This window comes from Zonotrichia leucophrys, chromosome 19 (genome assembly GCF_028769735.1).
Source record: "Zonotrichia leucophrys gambelii isolate GWCS_2022_RI chromosome 19, RI_Zleu_2.0, whole genome shotgun sequence".
Taxonomy (NCBI): Eukaryota; Metazoa; Chordata; class Aves; order Passeriformes; family Passerellidae; genus Zonotrichia; species Zonotrichia leucophrys.
The window spans coordinates 11,019,531-11,039,583 of NC_088188.1; the positions used below are offsets into that span (position 1 = coordinate 11,019,531).

The following is a 20,053-nucleotide window of genomic DNA, read 5'->3' on the forward strand; positions in this document are numbered from 1 at the left end:
CTGCTCCTGTGGCTCTCAGCTCTTGGTTGGGTTTGTTCAGCAGCAGAGCAATTGAGATGTCTCTGCTCAGTGTTTACTTTGGCCGTTGTGAAGTGCTGGCCTTGGGAATTACAGCATCTTATAGGCTTAGTGTGTATTTAAAGTAATATTTTAAAGTTTGGTGAGTCTAACATCCGTGCCTATGCAAGACAAATAAAACACTGTTATCTAAAATAATTTCTGGTAAAGAGAATGAAAGAGAAAGTGTCAACTACAAAGCATTTTGGGTTTCAATTCTGTGTTCTGTACTATTGTAGAATACAGAATTCCTTTGAATAAGGAATGAGCGGAGTAAGTTGAAACTTGAAAGGTCAGTAAATAAGATTTGGCTCTTCCAGCTAAAAATCTTGATGAATGTTCATGTATTTATCATCACTACAGAATTTCGGGAGATGAATATAAATAGCAGTAATTCATAAAATTAAAAGGTAGCCTCAGCCTCATACATATATACCTATTTATTTGTGTATTTATACACAAATACATCAAAGTTCTGAGGCTTAGATACAAATATCTCCCTGGTGGAAGCAGGGAACACTGCAGTGTAATTACTTTGAAGTACTGAGTTTCTAATATTTATTGTACACTTTGGTTTGAATCCTCTTCTGATTTTCTCCTATGTCAGGAAACATGATTGCGGTGAAACAAGGAGTGGCTGAAACAGGACAGGTTTCCCCTGGAGGAGGAAGTGTTGAGGTATTGGTTGGGATGAGGTGCTGAGCTGCTTCCCAGGGATTGCTGTGCAGAAAGGAGCTCAGGCACCGTTTCCTGGGGTTTGTTCTGTGCTGGCCTGGGGAGAGGAGCTGGGTGGGTATTGCAGGAAGCAGGGGAGAGTGCTGGTGAGGAGAGGAGCTGGGTGGGTATTGCAGGTTTGTTCTGTCCTGGCCTGGAGAGGTGATGGGAGGATGGAGGTGCAGGGGTAGCTGCTGGTGAGGAGAGGAGCTGGGTGGATATTGCAGGAGCGAGGTGGCAGTCGGGGATATGACCAGAGACCTTATTAACCTACTTTGCTTGGAGGTGCAGAAATACTCCAGGAACTGTGCCAAGGCCTGCAGGCTTGTTGGACGTGGAGAGGAAGGTTTCTCATCTGGGTTTTTCTTGGTTGGCTGGTGGGAATGGGAATAGAGGTCAGTGAATTGGGGCAGGAATGTGCATGTTATAGTGGTACAAGCTTTAAAAATAAAGAAGAAAGAACTGTAAAAATACATGAAGCTCTATGTGTTTATTGGGCATGTTATTTATTTGTGAACATCACATCCGGAACTATGCCACTGGCTAAAAAAAAATTAAAAATTATATTAAAAATTATCTGAATAAATGTTATGTGTAGCATAGTAATTTATTGTAGCTGTGGTTAATATAGGCAGTTGAGAAGTGAATAAAAAGGTCTGAAGCAGAGTCAGAAAATTTTGTATAAGTGGGGAAATAAATTTGATTTGGAAAGCAGTTTCAATTTTAAGCTTCCATGAAGGAAGACAAATTAAACATTTTTAAAGATATTAGCCATAACAGTATCCCTTTAATTTTCACTCCTTTCTTTTAAGTAAGATACTCTGAATCACTTTTTGTTCAAGGAGACAGATTTCTTGCAGTAATCAGTTTTGCTTTTAGCTCTGATTTGTAAAGAATAAGTGATAATGGCACACATGCTGGAGGGTGTGATTAGAACCAACGTTAAAAGGCTTTTTTTGGACATGGATGGCTGGAAAAGGAGCTCTGGAGAGGTCTGCATTTAGCAGGAGGGAGTGAAGCACACCTTTGAAGTCTCTTAACCCTTTCCCATAAAACACCTGTAAGTGAAAATGAAATCTGGATGTTTTCTTCAGGCTCATGTGGAAGTTCTGCATGAAATCTGTTAGCTTGCATTCAGCCAGTTCTTTCCCAGATCCCATACCACTGAAAAGACCAGCTCCTGAGGATATGTGTTAGAAAGGCTTTGCTATTTGGAATAACTTACAAGGTTTCCTTGAAGTGCCTTTGGGTATTTTTTGATTACTTTACAGTATTCTGTGGAGAATGTTGAGAAAACGTAATGAAATGCTGAGAATGCGCATTGGTAGTCAGTTAATTAAATTGTCTTTTTGTGTAATCTTCTTAAGTAACTTATTTTCTGTTCAGTGCCTTTCCAACAAACACAAATTTTTTCTTCATATGCAGATTCCTGCATGCAAAACCTACTTTACTTGGCAAAATATTAAGAGAATATTTAGCAGGTGGAGTGTATTTTTTGAGGTCCCAGATGTCTAAAAGTGCAAGAAGTTTTTCCTTTTGCCTGTGAACACCTTCACCCAGCTTTTGCCAATCCCTACCAGCCCATGGCTCCTTGTCAGGCTCTCAGCTGTGTCAGGGAGCCCTCAGATCCTGCAGCCAATTCCCAGGGGTGGGTGAAACAGGGGGCTCTGGGACTTGGCTTCTCTGCCTCAAAGTTCAATCCAAGTGAAATCCAAGTTTTGCTCACTAGTATCTCCTTAGCTATCTTTTTGCAGTTTGCTTTCATATCATATCTCTCAAAGATTTTTTTTTTTTTCCCCACTGTAAATATTTCATTTTAGGATCTTTGAAGTATTGCCAGCTGGAGGCTGCCACGGAGCAATAGTGACCTGAAAATCAACAGCACATCCAGTGCTTAAATAGCTCGAAAAATAACAGCTGTTCTTTTTGATAATGTCTTTTAACAATGAAACCTTATTTTTCTGTGCTTGTGTGCTAAAAATTCTGCTGTCGCTGACAACTCTGCCTCAGTGTTTCAGACTCTTCTGTGCTGCAGCTACTGGGACTTTTTGTAGGCAATGATTTACTGCAAGTTTTGGAATATTTTTTAAGTCCCTAAACTGCTGATGTGAATAGGTAGACACACATGTCAGTGTTTGGGCCCTGTGAGTTCCTTGGGGTGAGCAGGTATTTAATGTAACTCACAGGTGGGATAACAGGGAGTGGTGTGATTTAACAGGGAATGGTGTGATTTAAGGGGAATGGTGTGGTTTCACAGGGAATGACGTGAATTAACGGGGAATGGTGTGATTTAAGGGGAATGGTGTGGTTTCTCAGGGAATGGTGTGGTTTCACAGGGAATGGTGTGATTTCAAGGGAATGGTGTGATTTCAAGGGAATGGTGTGATTTCAAGGGAATGGTGTGATTTCAAGGGAATGGTGTGATTTAAGGGGAATGGTGTGATTTAAGGGGAATGGTGTGGTTTCTCAGGGAATGGTGTGATTTCTCAGGGAATGGTGTGATTTCACAGGGAATGGTGTGGTTTCTCAGGGAATGGTGTGGTTTCTCAGGGAATGGTGTGATTTAAGGGGAATGGTGTGATTTAAGGGGAATGGTGTGATTTCTCAGGGAATGGTGTGGTTTCTCAGGGAATGGTGTGATTTAAGGGGAATGGTGTGATTTCAAGGGAATGGTGTGGTTTCTCAGGGAATGGTGTGGTTTCTCAGGGAATGGTGTGGTTTCTCAGGGAATGGTGTGATTTCACAGGGAATGGTGTGATTTCACAGGGAATGGTGTGGTTTCTCAGGGAATGGTGTGATTTAAGGGGAATGGTGTGGTTTCACAGGGAATGGTGTGGTTTCATGGGGAATGGTGTGATTTCACAGGGAATGGTGTGGTTTCTCAGGGAATGGTTGATTTTAAGGGGAATGGTGTTTTTCTCAGGGAATGTTGTGGTTTTCAGGAATGGTGTGGTTTCTCAAGTGTGAAGTGGAATGGTGATTTCACAGGGAATGGTGTGATTCTTCAGGGAATGGTGATTTAAGGTAATCCAGGTGGGTAAAATGGTGTGATTTACAGGGAATGGTGTGGATTTTCAGGGAATGGTGATAAGGTTTCTCAGGGAATGGTGTGGATTTTTCAAGGGAATGTGTGATTACAGGAATGGTGGTTTGGAATGGTTTTTCTCAGGGAATGGTGTGATTTCAAGGGAATGGTGTGGTTTCTCAGGGAATGGTGTGGTTTCTCAGGGAATGGTGTGATTTCAAGGGAATGGTGTGATTTCACAGGGAATGGTGTGATTTCAAGGGAATGGTGTGGTTTCAAGGGAATGGTGTGATTTCAAGGGAATGGTGTGGTTTCACAGGGAATGGTGTGATTTCAAGGGAATGGTGTGGTTTCTCAGGGAATGGTGTGATTTCAAGGGAATGGTGTGATTTCAAGGGAATGGTGTGATTTCACAGGGAATGTGGATTTGGATGTGTGATTTCTCAGGATGGTGTGATTCAAGGGAATGGTGTGGTTTCTCAGGAATGGTTGTTTCAGGATGGTGTGTTTCCAGGGATGGTGTGATTCCTCAGGCATGGTGTGGGCCTCTCGGCAGGGCGTCTTTCGGATGCCTGGATCCGGTGCTGGGCTCATGCTCCTCCTGCAGCCTCCCTGCTGCTGTGCCTGTCGGTGCCTGGTTTCAGTGTCATTGCTCCTTCCTGGGGACAGGCCTCGTGCTGTAAGTTCAGAGCAGCCTTCCCGAGAGCTCTGGCCATGGCAGGAAAGTGAAGAGGACTGAGCGCTGCTCTGCTGTAATGTTTTCCTCCTTTTCCTAATGAATCTGTGGGTGGCTTTTCTTTTAAAAATTATAGCTGAAATGACTATGAATATCTCCTTTAAACGAGATTGTATCTGCTTTTGCATCTTTCAGACAATGTATGTACAGCCAGAGGGTAAAACCCATTATAATGCCATGCTAATTGCATGAGTGTGTGTGCTAAAACTCCCTTGTTGTGAGAAATCCAACCAAAACAAATCCTCGCTCCCGATGATCCCTCTCCCAGCACTGCTGGAGGGGAGCCCAGGTCACCCTGCTGGCAGGACAGGGTGCCCAGGGGGCTGTGACACTCAGCACGGCCCTGGCTGCACACACAGGGAGAAAAGACTCTCATGGAATTGGAAAATTGGGGTCCTCAGATCAGGAATCTGGTGATCTACGAGGAGGCTCTGCTGGTTCTCTGCATTCGCTGCTGGGGTGAGGCACCTCTAGAGAAACAGTTCATGTGTTACCCAAGAGCCCTCAAAACGAGACAAATCCCACCTCTCCCTCTGGCTGTTCACTTGGCAGAGGCAGTGTGACTGACTGAGATGCTCTCTGACACATGCCCGGGCTGCCATTGTTCCTGAACAAGCGTCCGTCTGTCCTGCCTTTGTCTGGGCTGTTCCCTGCTGGCCGTGTCACCGTGCCAGCACAGCTGTTCGGGGCCAGCCCGAGCTGCAGCAGCCCCTGCCCGGGCCAGGAGCGCCTCATCGCAGCTTTGGGCTGCAGAACTGACTGTGGGGCTACTAAAGTTAGAGCCATTTAGCATGTGAATCATTAACTTCCGTTAGGAATTGTCACAGAGCTTCAGAACAAGGTTTGTGTGCGGGTCAGGAGCGGTGTGGGACACGGACTGCAGTGTGTGATGGGAGAAAACACTGCTGGCAGTCGGCAAGGTCACTGCAGGGCCTGGGACATCACCTCTGGCCTGTCTCCCTGGTGTTTGAATCTTTATAATGCTAAATTGCTAAAGCAGCTGCTTTGCGTAAAAACTCAGCCTCTGGATGCATTTCCTTTTCTTCCTTCAGTAAGACATCTGTTGTTAAATCCACAGATATATATATTGGTTTGTTTTCTTAAGGATTTCACACTTGTGTCCTTATTTTCCTCACCTCTCCTCTCTGCTACCCTACAGTCCATTAAAAGTTGTGGATCAGTTTTTGTCACATTTTGGTCGGGCTCAGTGCCTGGCAGTGACTTTGCAGAGAGCAGAGCCTGGTCGCATGGCCTGTGCCTGTGTGCAAATTTTATGTACTCAATCAAGCATTTCTCAGATAAGAGATTTGATAGGTGCACAGCCTCTCCTTGCCCTTTCACTTCAGTCTTGGGAATCTTGTGGTTTTGTGAGCTTTTCTAAGGGATTTTTAATGCCATCCCATGCTCAAGTATATTTTGAAATATGCCAAGATGTGATTGATTGCAATACCATGTGCTGAAAAAGTGGCATATTGGGATCACATGCCCTTGAGTATGAGCTGTGCTGTTTGTTTTAAAGTGGTACATCAAACATGCCTGGGTGAGCAGCTGAAATGCTTGTGGGACCAGGCCACTTACATATCTCAGAATAAGGCTTGCTGGAAAAGCCTGTGTGATTAAGAGTCAAGCAACTGAGGAAAAAAGTTCACTGACTAAGAAGAAAAACTTGCAGAGTAATCCTATTAAATTCCCTCCCTTCTGGTAACTCCTGATGTAAATTTATAGATATTCTCTATAAATGTGAAGGAAGGTTTCTTTCCGTGACAGAACAAACTCCACCAGCACTTTCCCACACCACCCCAAGAACATTCTTTCATTATCTTGCTCCTGTGTAATAATTGCACACGGAACAGTCACAAACTTGTTTTTCTACCAGTTGAAACTACAGAACAATGTGTATGCCTTGACCTGGATTCAGGGAGAGAAAAAGTCACTGTTGGCATAGACTCCACCTTGAAAATTTGCCATCAACATGGCAGAGAGTTGCTAAAGGCTTATAATGCGTAATTGAAACGGCTGAATGCCTGCAAGGATTCTTTGAGATAAGGATTGTCTTTGAAAACATTTTAACTAGAGGTCTGGATTGTGTCATTAATCTCTTCTGTAGTCCTATTACTTTTTAAAATTGTATTATTTCTGGTGTGATTAGCTTGCAAAGTAAATAGAAGGTGCAGGTTCTGTAAAGTATCTTTTTTCTTTATGTGTTTTATGTCAGACTATTTTAAAAGCTTTTTATGTAGTTCTCAAATGTAGCAGGACATCCATACATTATGTACAATCAGCAGAACAGAAGGGTTTGTGGTGGCAGGAGAGCGGCCCTGCTGCACAGGGCACCCAGCGCAGTTCAGGGGATGCATCCCATTGCTGTGCTGGCCCCGGGGCTGCTCTGCTGCTGTCCCTCAGCTGCTCTGGTTGTGATCTGCCCCCAGAATGTGCCTTTGTGCCAGCTGTGTGCTCCCCTGTGTCCCTGCGGGGCTGGGGTTGGGCTCGCTGCACCCTCAGTGCTCAGTGCTGGGTCCCCAGCTCGGGGTCACTGTTCAGTGTCACTCCCAAAGGCACGGTTAGAGCTCAGCTGGCTGCCTTGGCACAAGATTCAATCATTCATTTTTTGCCCCATACCTATATATAATTTTTGCTAGGTTATTTTTGGTTTGAATGCCGGTCTGTGATCTCTTTATCCCAGCTGCAGTTGGTGGTTGGTAAGTGGAGCCTTTGAGGCTTCAGTAGTGCCTTGTGATGGATGGCTCCTGCCTGCTGGGCCCTTTGCTGCGGGATTCACCCGTGCTGGAATGGCCTCACAAAGCAGGGCAGGGAATTCAGATGTGTTCTTCTGAGAGCAGCCGTGAGTGAAGCTGCCTTTCTAGCTGTTCTCTCAATTAGCTCCTAGGAGATTTTCCTGCTTTTCTAGTTTCTCCTGGGGATATGCGACCCGATAGCATATTGCTATAAATAATTATTTTACTAGTATCAAAGTAGGTACTGTACACAAACACAAAGCAACATTTTCAGCATCTTTTTTTGGATGCTGTAAATACCAGGTTTTGAGACAGGCTGTTTCCTTTCTTCCTTTCTTGTTTCTGTTCTTTGGAATGCAGGCCTGACAGTTCTGATCTTCAGAACTTGGATTGTTAGTTTTGTGCTGCCCCTTGAAGTGAAATTGCTGGTGAGTAGCACAGAGCTGCCAGCCCAAGGCAGGGAGGTGAGGGGCAGGCTGGCATTGCTGCTGCTGTGGGGAAAAGAGCAGAGGAATTGCTTTCCAGGTGGATACTGCAGGGGATCATCACTTGTTTGTGAAAGTGGGTTATTTAAAAGAAAAAAGAAAACTGATCATAGATGAGAATGGCACAGCAACCCCACTGAACTCCTTTCCTCTATGAGAGACTAGGAGAAGTCTGTTCACCCAAAGCAATGGTTATCGTGTGGAGACATTTGGAAGAGCAGAGCAGCCACGCCAGGCCTGGCACAGCAGAGGAGTCACATGAGAGAGAAAACCAGCAATTTTTTAAGGACAAATGTCATTATCAGGGTGCATAGCTGGATGTGGATTCTTCTGTGGGTTCAACACTGCACTGAGATTGAAGTTATTTTGGTCATCCCAGTAAAAATATGCATATACTCTATTCTGTAGTTTGAGAAACTCACCTTAAAAACTGGGATTGGGAATTGAGGCACCATAATCTCCTTGCTCTAGTTTTATGGTTCTCATTATAAAATTCTATTTTCAGAATCCAATTATTTTAAATTAAAATACTTGCCATGTGCAAAGCACCTTATAATTCCTGAGCTGCTATACTTGCATTCCATAAGTTGTGTGGGAGAAGGACCAGTATCATGCCTGTTTTACATTTGTGCAAACCTGGATACCACGTGCTGTTGCTTCTCCAGATGTGATTTGGTGACATACCAATAAATAGTCTTACACTTGCCAGAGTTCTGTCAGAATAGGATTTTTAGATCTTTTACCTTCTTTGGAGAGGAAGAAGTGAGCGATAGGCCTGATAAAATCCAATCTGGGTAACTGAGAGGGTTTTAATGAGGTGTTTTTGGGAGGTGAAGGGGATGTTTATCCTGACATCCACTGCAGGTGTTGGTGTCACCATGGGCTCCGTGTGTGGCTCCAGCCACAGAATGGTCACATCTGTGTGGCACAGGCTCTGCAGGGCACTGCTCAGTGCCCTCACATTAGTGCTCTTCTCCCTAGAAATGACTTCACTTTGTTCTGACTCACTGAGCTGAGAATGATAAGAAGCTTTAAAATATTCTTTTCTTCTTTAGCAAATTGTCTAATCCTGGTATGTGATGTTCTTTGTCTCTTTTCCTGTAGGTCAGTAACAGATCCACGAGATGGAAAGAGAGTTGCACTCAAAAAGATGCCCAACGTCTTCCAAAATTTGGTCTCTTGTAAAAGGGTCTTCCGGGAGTTGAAGATGTTGTGTTTTTTTAAGCATGACAATGTAAGTAAATTCAAAGTAATCTTGAAATCTTTGAGAAAACCCAAATGTGAAATGGAGCTCTCGGTAACAAAAGTGTGTTTTGTTACAGAATATCTAAAATGCTTTACAGTGATCAGATTTTCTGGAAACTCAGATATTACTGTTGCAGACACTATAAAAATGAAACTGTCAAGAGTCTAAGGATACTCATAATTTTCCCTCCAAAGTGTTTGCAAACAGTCAGTCAGAACGCTTCTGCCCAGCCTTATTTCAGGCTTCAGGTAGATGTCAGGCTGCACAGAGCTGTGTCAGCTGGACACTTCCTCCTGAGCTGTTCTGTCCCCTTTGCTGGTCCTCTCCCAGACCTGCTTTAGGTAAAATCAGTCAGCTTAAATTAAAACGTTTAATCACTATTTGGGTTGACCCATGAAGTGTGAAGTGCATCTGAAGTTTGGGTGCTTCACCCAAATGTCATGGACCTTCCTAGGATAGGATCCAAATGACCACACCAAGGAGTATCTTTGTCTGTGAGAGGATGGGAATTCTCTGCTGCTGCTTTTCTACGTTTTTGCTTTTTTCTACCTTTTTTACCTTTTGCTTTTTGTACCACTGAGCTGCTTATTCAGAATGGGAACAACTTTGGGGTTTGGAATTCCCACATGGAAGCAGTGAATCACAAAACTCTGAAAGACTAAAGGCAGTACAAAGTGTAATATCTTCTGCTTTTACATTTCTTTGCTGGAATTACTTTCAAAGATTCTATGTCCATATATATGGTAAAGAAACCACTTTTTATTGGATAGATAAATTTGTGCTTTCAAACTACTACTCAAACAGCTGGAAAAAATGTCTTGAGTTAGAAAAGAGAGAGACGTTGAAGGTACAGAATATCTGACGTGGTGGGTTATTAAATTTACATACCTGGTGAGACAGAACATTGGTCTGTCTGTGGGATAGAATAAAATGAAACCATGTGAGAAATGTGCAGTCTGTCTTTTTGAAAGGGATTTGTTCTGGAATAGGCCTTGACCTTGTGTGGTGTTTCCTAGGTACTCTCTGCCCTCGACATCCTCCAGCCTCCACACATCGACTATTTTGAAGAAATGTATCCTAAATATAAAAATAGAACATCTTAATTGAGGTAGATGTGATTTTCATTAGCTTAGAAGCTGCCAGTGTGTGGTGTAATCTATGAAATGGAACCACAGAAGCCTCGGGCCTGCATGTGGACAGTTTTATTTCCAAGAGTGAACCTGTAGCATCCCGAGCTGTGAGGTGGTGCTGGGGTGGGATGGTGCAGGGCTGAGCTGAGCTTTGGGGTGTGAAATGGTGCAGGGCTGAGCTTTGGGGTGTGAAATGGTGCAGGGCTGGGCTTTGGGGTGGGAAATGGTGCAGGGCAGGGCTGAGCTTTGGGGTGGGACAGTGCAGGGCTGAGCTTTGGGGTGTGAAATGGTGCAGGGCTGAGCTTTGGGGTGGGATGGTGCAGGGCTGAGCTTTGGGGTGTGAAATGGTGCAGGGCTGAGCTTTGGGGTGTGAAATGGTGCAGGGCTGAGCTTTGGGGTGGGACAGTGCAGGGCTGAGCTTTGGGTGGGATGGTGCAGGGCTGAGCTTTGGGGTGTGAAATGGTGCAGGGCTGGGCTTTGGGGTGTGAAATGGTGCAGGGCTGAGCTTTGGGGTGGGACAGTGCAGGGCTGAGCTTTGGGGTGGGACGGTGCAGGGCTGAGCTTTGGGGTGGGACAGTGCAGGGCTGAGCTGAGCTGTGATTGCACCTGGGCCAGTGTGTGCAGGAGCGTGGGACTGACCAGCAGGCCCTGCTGCTGCTGCTCACAGGGATCCCCCCAGAACATTATTTTTTAAACCATATCCAGTAATTAATCTCCTCTCAGTTATTTGTGTTTTAAAAGACGTTGTGGTGGTTTCAGAGAGTTCTGCCTTCACAGGCTTTGGAGCCCTGAGTTAGCAGAGGGTTCAGTGGGGTGGCAGGGCTGTGGCTGCCCTTGGCCAGCTGTGTCCTGGAGCAGAGCCCATTGCCCAGAGCTGTGTCCCACAGGTGTTCTGTGCCACTGGTGCAGCGCAGGTACAGCTGCCTGTGGGTCACTGCCTTCTAGCAGTGAATTTGAGGGAAGAACTTCACCTGAGGGTCATGTTTTGGTTTGGTTGTTTTCCTTTTCTAACTTGGCTTGGGCTGTCTTCTAGTCGTGAAGGAGGGAATTTCTGCTTTCTGCAATACTGAAAAGTGAATCCCTGAGCTGGGAGGGCTCTGACTCTCATGGCAGGAGAAATTCTTTGCCACTCCTGTGGTTAGGCTTGGGCAGGTTGGGTTTTGGTGCTGGTGGGTCTAAGCTGCTTTTTTGTATGACCCACTTTGCAGTTAATGGGTGGGAAATTGTCATTATTTTTAGGAAACCTGAACTTTTGAAGTATGGTTTGATCTATTTATGTAATACCTTGGATTGATTGGTGAAGAAAGTAGGTGTAATCAACGTGGTAATTTTAACCAAAGTACAGCACAACTTGCTGGTAAAGAAACACATTATTTAGTTGAAAATATTACTGGGGCTTTTTCATATGAGTTTAGGTAAAGCTTTAAAATTCTGCTTTGATATTTCTTTCACGTGAAGAGCATATAAGTAGTCTTCAGAAACTGGATTTTGGTTATGTGCACTAGTTCAATGCCCTCATTTAGAAGAAGTCATATGAGTTATAAATCAGATCTAGGTTAAGGATTACTCCTTCTGTGTAATTGTACAATCCAGAATATTTAAATGGGATAAGCTTATTTTTATGAGCTTAGCTACTGCCAAGTTTTGAATATAAACCCAAAATGTTAGTTTCCTTCATGGCTAACTGACTTTAAGTCATTCTGAGTTGTGTTGTATAGAGCTTTTTTCTATATTTTTGTTAATTTCTTGACTCTAATATTGACAACAGAAGATTATGTGTAATCTTCTTTGTCCTTTCTTTTGAAATAATTACAATAAGTGCACTTAGGACTCTGACATTCCTTAAAAGAATGAATTAATACCTATTTTTAATTGCATGTGTTTCTGCTTACTGTAGTGTAAGGAGAATTTTCTTGAGAAAGGTTTGAAGAAGATCAGGTAAAGATGTTCCATATTTGGGGGTGTAGATGTCAAAACTTCTTTTGTTGGTCCACTGGTAGAGTTCCCAAAGATATCATAGGGTTGTTCCATTTTTACTGTAGGACATATTGAACAGTGATAAAAGTGTAAAGGGCTGGAGTTGGTGTTGAGTGATTTCCTTTGTTCTTTCCAAAGAGTTGTAGTGCCCTTTTTGGGGAAAGAAATGTAATAAAAGAATGACTAAAATGATATGAATGATGTGTTGCAAATGAGCTGGTAGAGTTCATTTCAATTATTCAGTGTTTCGTAGGTACCAGCAGGAATTGCAGAGTGTATTTTTTAAAGAGAACTAATTATAAAACCACCTTAACATTTTAATGATAAATTAAAATATTTCTAAGGAAACTAGTGGTGAATAAAGGAATTTTAATCTAGTGAGATTTTTGTTTAGCATGAAAATTCCTGGCAAACACTCAGATCAAGATATAATTTGAATTAATAATGAGGTTTTCGGTTGAAAATCTTTGTGGCCATTTTGAATCTTACAGGTATTGATGTTTTTACCAATATCACTTAGTGCAAAAATGAATGATTGATACTCTTTTTTCCAGTTACAGAACCTTCCACAGTTGATTGTAATACTGAATTCAGCAACTGCAGATCCATGGGTGTTCTCCTTTAAGAAGCATCCAAAGTTTCTGTAGTAACTTTATGAAAACTTTGCCCATTAAAGTGGATATCAGAAGCGGCTGAAAAGCCACCACTTTTCAGGGATGGGGTCTGGAAAAGGTTTGAATAGCAGTGAAAGCAAGGATGTGCAGTAAATCCCAGAGAGGTGGAAGAGCTGCGTTCCGGTGGGCTCTGGGTAGGTGCCTGGTGTCTGCAGGGTGCAGAGGAGCAGGGTGAGGGGCTGGTGAGGGCAGTGAGGGCAGTGCCAGCCCTGCAGCCCCACAGCACGGGCTCACCCTGCGACAGGGCTTTCCTCTGACCCCTGGCCAGCCCCCAAAGCAGCTGGGTCCTGCAGAGCTGGGGCTGGAGGCGTGCACAGACCAAGTGCAAGCCACGAGGAGCGTGCCACATCACCCAGGGCACCTCACCCCTTTCTAACGTTTATCTGTCGCTCTGTAAAATCCACCAACTCAGCAGGTCCCAGCCAGCAGAGCAAGTCGGGTTCTTTTGTGCCGCGCATTTGCTTTGATAATTACTCTGAAGCAAATTGGTACATTTGTAGATCTAATTTTATACAGCTACTTAACTAATTACTGCTGTCAGGAGCAATTTCTCTCTCCGGTAGCAGCGCCGTGCTCAGCGCCCGCGGCCGGGCCCGGCGGTGGCACTGGGAAGAGCAAGCTGCGGTGCTGTGTGAGCAGGGCATGCCATGCCGTGCCAGCTTTGGGGTCCCTTCCCCTCGGTGTCCCAGGGTCCCAGAGCAGCAGCAGGGCCCGAGGGTCACGGCAGAGCGCGCTGCCGCCAGCCCGGGCTCAGTCACCAGAGACAGTAATCAGATGGCGGCTGCTGCTGCTGCTGCTGCTGCTGCTGCTGCTGCTGGGGTTAATGGCACCTCCGAGCCTGTCAAGGGCTTGATTTAATGCGCCCCAGACCTGCAGTGGTGCAGGTGCCATTTCAGGCCCTCATTTAATTTAAGCTGCTTTAGTTGGCATGGCAACTAGTTGAGACATCTGGGAGACATTATGCTCGGGATTGAGATTTAGGAGGATTTGTGGCGTAGCAAAACAAAAATCTTATCGTGATAAAGTGCAGAGTAATGCTTTTGGGTTTTTAAAAGTATTTTGCATTAAATTGAATGTAAAGATTTGTTGCAGGTATAAGGTAAACCGCAGATTTTAAAAGTCTGGTATAAATATTTAAAAGGGTCTTTGCTAAAGGAAAAGAAAAATTAGAGGACTACAAATTATGGTGCTGCAGGGTTGAGTTTTTTCTTTATGAATTCTTTATGAATGCAATTTTAATATTTTTTTCCTCAAAAAGTTGGAGATATTTAATTTATAAAATGAGTTTTTGTGCGGTGTTCTGTTGGCAGATGAACCCTTTGGCCAACAGGGATTTAGCTGGAGAGGGTTTGTAGAGCAACAGATGAAAGCAGAGCATTGACTGGGTAGAGATGAAAGAAAATGAGCATTCAATACCTGGCTGTATCAGTTAACATGGGGCAAACGTGTTTTACCTCCTTCAGCCACAAATGTGATAATAGCACACTCCTGTTTCAAATGTGACTGCTAAAGTAAGCTTTCAAAGCAGTGATGTTTTTAGTTAATGCCTGTATTTCCCCCAGTATTTATTGTGATGATTTCTGTGTGTGTTACTGTTGTCCCACAGCCAGGACATTGTCAGGATGGTCTCCATCCCATAGGGTGCAGCTTTCACCCCATTTCACTGCTTCTGAACCCCCTGAACACACACAGGCCCCTCTGGAGCCACCTCCCCTCAGTCTCACTGGTCATTTGCCTTTCTGTAACTTTGTGCACCTACCTTAATGCAGACTCTCATGGACTAATCTGTTTTCTTTCACAAGATGTTTTTTATTTTCATTCCTGTAAGAATTTGACCTCTGAAGCAGCTTTCCTCTCTTTAACTCAATAGCTGTGACCTGTAAGAGCTCAAGTAAGTAGGAGTTAGTGAATGTTTTGAGAGATTGTGTGCCTGTTGTGCTTTTCCTTAACCACTGAACTGCAGCTATGTTGTCACTGAGTTGATGCAGAGTGACCTCCACAAGATTATCGTCTCTCCTCAGCCTCTCAGCTCGGATCATGTCAAAGTTTTTCTTTACCAGATTTTAAGAGGTAATTTTTCTTCCTCTAAATTTAGTGAAAATTGTGTAGTAGAAATATTTTTTTCCTTAATGTTTATTCTCAGACATTCTCATCTTGAATAAGCTTCCTGTAGGAACTTCTTTTAATGTCATATTTGAATAAATACCAAGCATGAATTATTGTACCTACAAGAGCATGGCACCCCTGCTGCCTTAAAGCATTGTCAGGGAAAGAAAAGTCATGCTTTTAGAATCAAGGAACAAAAAGGACACTTAGACTGAACCAGATGGGTGAATATGTGTAATTATATCCCCTTAAGGCAAAAACTGTTACTGAAAAACAGCAGTAAGAGGTATCTGAAAATTCCAGAGTGGGGATTAGCAGAGTATCCATGCCATAATCAGAGAGATGATGCGTTGCTTTTGATTTGTTGTTTGTTGGATTTTGGGGGGAGGGAGGGTTATAAAAAGACTGCTAAATTCCTTTTCCTGTGTATTTTATATACTCCAAAATTTTACCCTGTCATTATGTGACTGAGTGTGCATTACTGGCTGGGAGTTACTGATTTGAAAACTGAGGCACAGGCAAAGCTTTGCTGATCAGGAGTTGCCAGACCTTCTGGGAAAATATTGTCAGCCTTAAACTTCTTCTAAAAGAGAAAAAAAATAAAGTTAATTTTCTTTAATATTTCAGGTCTGAAATATCTACATTCTGCTGGCATTTTACATCGAGACATTAAACCAGGGAATCTACTCGTGAACAGCAACTGTGTCCTTAAGGTGCTGCTTACTTTTATTGAAGATGTTTGTGTGTGTATGTTGTTAATTTGTAAACAAAAAACATTCAGTGTGAATGCTTTCCCTGAAAGTCCATGTAAATTGAAAAAAATCCTGCAGATTTTTTAAGCAGTGGAAATGAAGCAAACATCTGCCTTTCCCCTTTTCTCCCTGCCTCTCCCCACATCTCCTAAAGGCAGAGAGAATTCCTGAGTTTGGCTTGGGTGGGATGTCCTGTGCCTGGGAGGGCAGGGGGTTCTCAGTGTCCCTGTGCTCCTCCATGCCCAAGGCACCTCCATTAACCTTGGGTATATGGAATTTTGGAGGACTGAGGTGTGTTGTACAGCTGTGCCAAACACAAAAATTCAGTGTTGTTTACAGGGATTTGCTGAGAATTCAAATTGGCAAAGTTTGCTCACTTTTCTTAACCCTTCTGGTTCAAGACATTGTTAACAATTCTCTAAACCCAAATGAGTAGAGCTGAATCTTTAATATTTTGAGACATGTCATGAGCAAGTGAGTTTGTTTGAGTTGAAATACTCCATACCCAGAGGTTGGGTTTTTTGTAGTGCAAAGCTTTTTAATCTTCCAGATATAAATATTGTAATGCCAACTTAAAATGTACTGTGATTTCACATCAAATTGTAGGAAGTTTAAATGGCTGTGGAACAAAACAACATGATTTCCTCCTATCCCCTCTCCCCTGGCTTGTGCAGTCAGAGCAGATTATCTGAGGTGTTTAAATGCTGCTTGGGGATCCCCTGCCTCCTTCCCAGAAGGCTGCCTATTTGAAACGCAGAAGGTGTTTTGGTTGTTTTAATTTTCTTATTTGCCTTCTCAATTTAGATTTGTGATTTTGGATTGGCCAGGGTGGAAGAGTTAGACGAATCCCGGCACATGACTCAGGAAGTTGTCACTCAGTATTACCGTGCTCCGGAGATCCTGATGGGCAGCCGCCACTACAGCAATGCCATCGACATCTGGTCTGTTGGCTGCATCTTTGCAGAGTTGCTTGGCAGAAGGATATTGTTCCAGGCACAGAGTCCCATCCAGCAGGTATCTCTGGATATACCCACCTCACCTCTCGCTGGCTGCCTTCCTGCAGGCACAGCTGCACCTCGGGGGACACTGGGAGGGGCTGCAGCGTGCCCAGGGGAGGCAGTGGAGCTGGGCAGGGGCTGGGGGACTCCTGAGGGAGCTGGGCAGGGGCTCAGCCTGGAGAGAAGGAGGCTCAGGGGGGCCCTCCTGGCTCTGCACAGCTCCTGACAGGAGGGGACAGCCAGGGGGGTCAGGCTCTGCTCCCAGGGCATGGGGACAGGATGCTGGTTCGTGGTAGCTGGGGCATCTGCTGCTCCAGTGGAGAGCATCCCGTGTCTGAGCTGTGTCCTTGTGCTCTGTGCAGCTGGATCTGATCACAGACCTGCTGGGCACGCCGTCGCTGGAGGCGATGAGGACGGCTTGTGAAGGCGCCAAGGCACACATACTCAGGGGTCCTCATAAACAGGTACTGCAGGGCTGCCTGCAGCCACACAGCCCCACCAGGCAGGGCTTCCTCTGGGCAGGGCGGGCTTTCACATCCTGCCTGAATTCCCATGGCCTGTTGGTTCGGAACACCCGGCCTGGATGTTTGCTCTCGGGCTGTGCCTGGGGTCGGGGCTCGGTTGGGCACAGGGCTTGTGGTGTTGGGACGGGGGCTGATCTGTGCTGACTCCACCTGCTCTGGGCACAAGGGGGCTTTTCACTAGTCAGGGGCAGTTCTGGCTTCTGCCCTGGGGGACTGTTGGGCTTGATGCCCCAGGTGAAAGTCCCTTTCTGAGGCAGCAGTGTTTTGATACCTACTTTGAATGAAGATGTTAAATTGAAGTGTTAGTACTGGCAAGAGACATAAATTAGAATTGACAGTATAATTCATAAAGCCCTGGAGGGCTGCTGCACTGCCAGGATCAGGAGTGCTGGAGGTGGAATCCACCCCTGCCCAGAGCCAGGGGCAGAACCTCCAGCACCCACCCCAGAGGGTCCCTGCACTCCTGAGCTCAGACCTGAGCTGCTCAGGAAGGCCCAACAAGAGGCTGAAAGCTGAGATACAGCATTCTACACAACTGGAGTAAAAGTTAGCTTGGAAAAAGACGCCAAACCAAAGGAAAAAGGCAGGATGGAGTCATTGTGCTGACTGGGCAATAAAAAGGGCAAATGCAGTGTAGTGTTAACAGATACAAAGAAATGCTTGTGCAGGCATCTCTAGTGCGGGGATGAGGCTCTGTGGCTCTCCAGTAGGGTCATTTTTATGATTGCTAACAAAATTAACAAAATTATTGGCCTGTACTTGCTCCAGTAGTCAAGTTTGCATCATTATTTTCTGCATGTTGAAGTAATTTCTCACGTCTGCTCACTACAATAGTAGTTACCATAGAAATGAGCATTGCATGTATATTCTGCTTTATTATTGACATGTGGGAGTTCTGCCTCCCTGGCACTTTGGATCCACTACATAAAGTTGTCGCTGTTCCATTTCATGACAGGATTTTTTAATTTGAGCATTAATAACAGAAGGATTTCCTTCAGATTTTCTCTGCCAGTTTTAAGTTAAGTTTATTTTTCTGCTGTCGTGTGCTAGAAGAGTTGCGACTCCTAAACCCGGTGTCTTATGACCCACAGGATGGGAATCCTAAAAAGCTAGTGAGGTGAAATGGTATAAAAAGTTTCCACTACAGATTTAATGTCGTGTACCCACAAAGTTGTAAGAAATACACTCTTAAGAGTTAGTTGTGTGTGTGTTGGGGAAAACGATGTTCATTCTCCCTGGAGTGCCATGGGAGCTGGTGTGCTCATTGTACCTTGGAGACAGGGGATATAGAGCATCCAGGTGATGATTGGTATTTTTGTTTTGAACTTGAGCCACACTTCATGTTTGAATGCAAATTTCTGGCTTTTCATATTCTGAAATGGAGCTTTTGCTGGTTGTAAGTGGTTAAACGTTGCTGGTTTCCTAATTAGACTAACAGGGAGAGCAGCCCAAGTTAGCAACGGGCGATTGCTTTGTCACACCGACTATTTTTACTCGCCGTAGGTGAGCGCAGTGGGAGAGAGGGGTGAGGCATTTTGCTGCTCTGTGCAAAAATAGATTAATGCCAGAAGTTTCTGATTAAACCCCCCCTACCCTGCTGTGTGCTGGCAAAATGGGTGTTTACATACCCTGTAGACTTTGTCAGATTGGTATTTAAAAGTTCAAGTGAATTTTGTTTCTGGCAGCCCCAGGGTGAGCGAGCTGTCCCTGTCCCTGTCCCTGCTGACCCCCTTCCCAAAGGAAAACATGTGGGGTCCATCCCCTGCCTGTTGTGATCCCTCTGCTGCAGGAGAGCAGGCCAGGAGGAGGGGAGTTACCAAACACTGCAGCTTTATATTCCATAGGCTGCCCTGAGAAACCAAGGCTGGGGAGTGCTCAGGGCTCTGTGTGGCACTTCAGGGTTAACTTCGACTGATGTCACTCTGGAGGTGTAGTTTTATTTATTCCGGGAAATTTACAGCAACCCTGACATCCAGTACAGTCATTCTGTCACTGTCAGTCAGCTGTGGATTGCCTGGGCAAGGAAAAGCAAAGTAATCCATAATTTGGGAGGGATTGAGATTGACAAATGAACTACTGGAAATGATGGAGTTAATCAGACCCTGGTGGGAGTGGTGTCTGTAGAGAAAAATACAGAAAGAAAAGCAGGTGTTTCCAGGGATTACACCTGAACTAAGGGGAGCAGTGATCAATTGGACCTTTATTACAGTTGCTGGGTTTTGTGATGGTGATTATTGTCATGCTGGAAAGCGTTAGGTACCACTTGTCCCCTGTAACAAGGAGTTTGTCCTTGCTGACTGGAATAGCGCGTGCGGGAACAGGGCTCTCCTGCTGATGGATCTGACAGGACACTCTGTGCTTCTCTTCCTCCCATTCCCCCTACAGCCATCCCTTCCTGTCCTATATACACTCTCCAGTCAAGCTACACATGAAGCAGTTCATCTCCTTTGCAGGATGTTGGTCTTTGATCCAGTAAGTAGGACTGAAAATCACCTCTAATACTTCTGCTTTGAACGGTTTTTGTTGTCTGGTGCTTAAATGAGTGCTGTAAGTCAAGGACTGCTTTAGCTGGTTTCCTTCTACATGGCATTGCAGTACTTCTGGTCCATGAAAAAGTAAAAATATCATATAATTGGCTGATCAATTCCCCCTGGAATGGGGGTTTCAGGTTTCAAACTGAGTGGTCCTGGGAAGGAAGCCTGGCAGTGGGAAGGATGAGGCTGTGCATGACTCATGCTCTTTTCCGAGCTGGGTGTAGGTAGCAGAACATCAGCTACTTTGATGCAGTTCTAATTAGGGACACGGGGGTGTTCCTGGTCTTGCAACACACAAAAAATTCCTCCTGCATCCCCAATCACAGAACAGGATCGTTTTTCCACTGAGCATCTGTTTTT

The 20,053-nt window shown here is 44.6% G+C and overlaps 1 protein-coding gene across 2 annotated transcripts in view; it reads left to right on the forward strand.

Annotated features, from left to right (window-relative positions):
* Nucleotides 1–20,053, forward strand: part of NLK (nemo like kinase) — a 37,141-nt gene that overhangs the window by 13,383 nt on the left and 3,705 nt on the right. For both annotated transcript variants that reach the window (XM_064729328.1, XM_064729329.1), the window contains 7 exons: nt 8,857–8,986; nt 10,015–10,070; nt 14,743–14,849; nt 15,513–15,598; nt 16,442–16,651; nt 16,998–17,099; nt 19,545–19,631. In XM_064729328.1, coding sequence (XP_064585398.1) covers nt 8,857–8,986; nt 10,015–10,070; nt 14,743–14,849; nt 15,513–15,598; nt 16,442–16,651; nt 16,998–17,099; nt 19,545–19,631 — 778 coding nt within the window. The remainder of the gene's footprint in view (nt 1–8,856; nt 8,987–10,014; nt 10,071–14,742; nt 14,850–15,512; nt 15,599–16,441; nt 16,652–16,997; nt 17,100–19,544; nt 19,632–20,053) is intronic.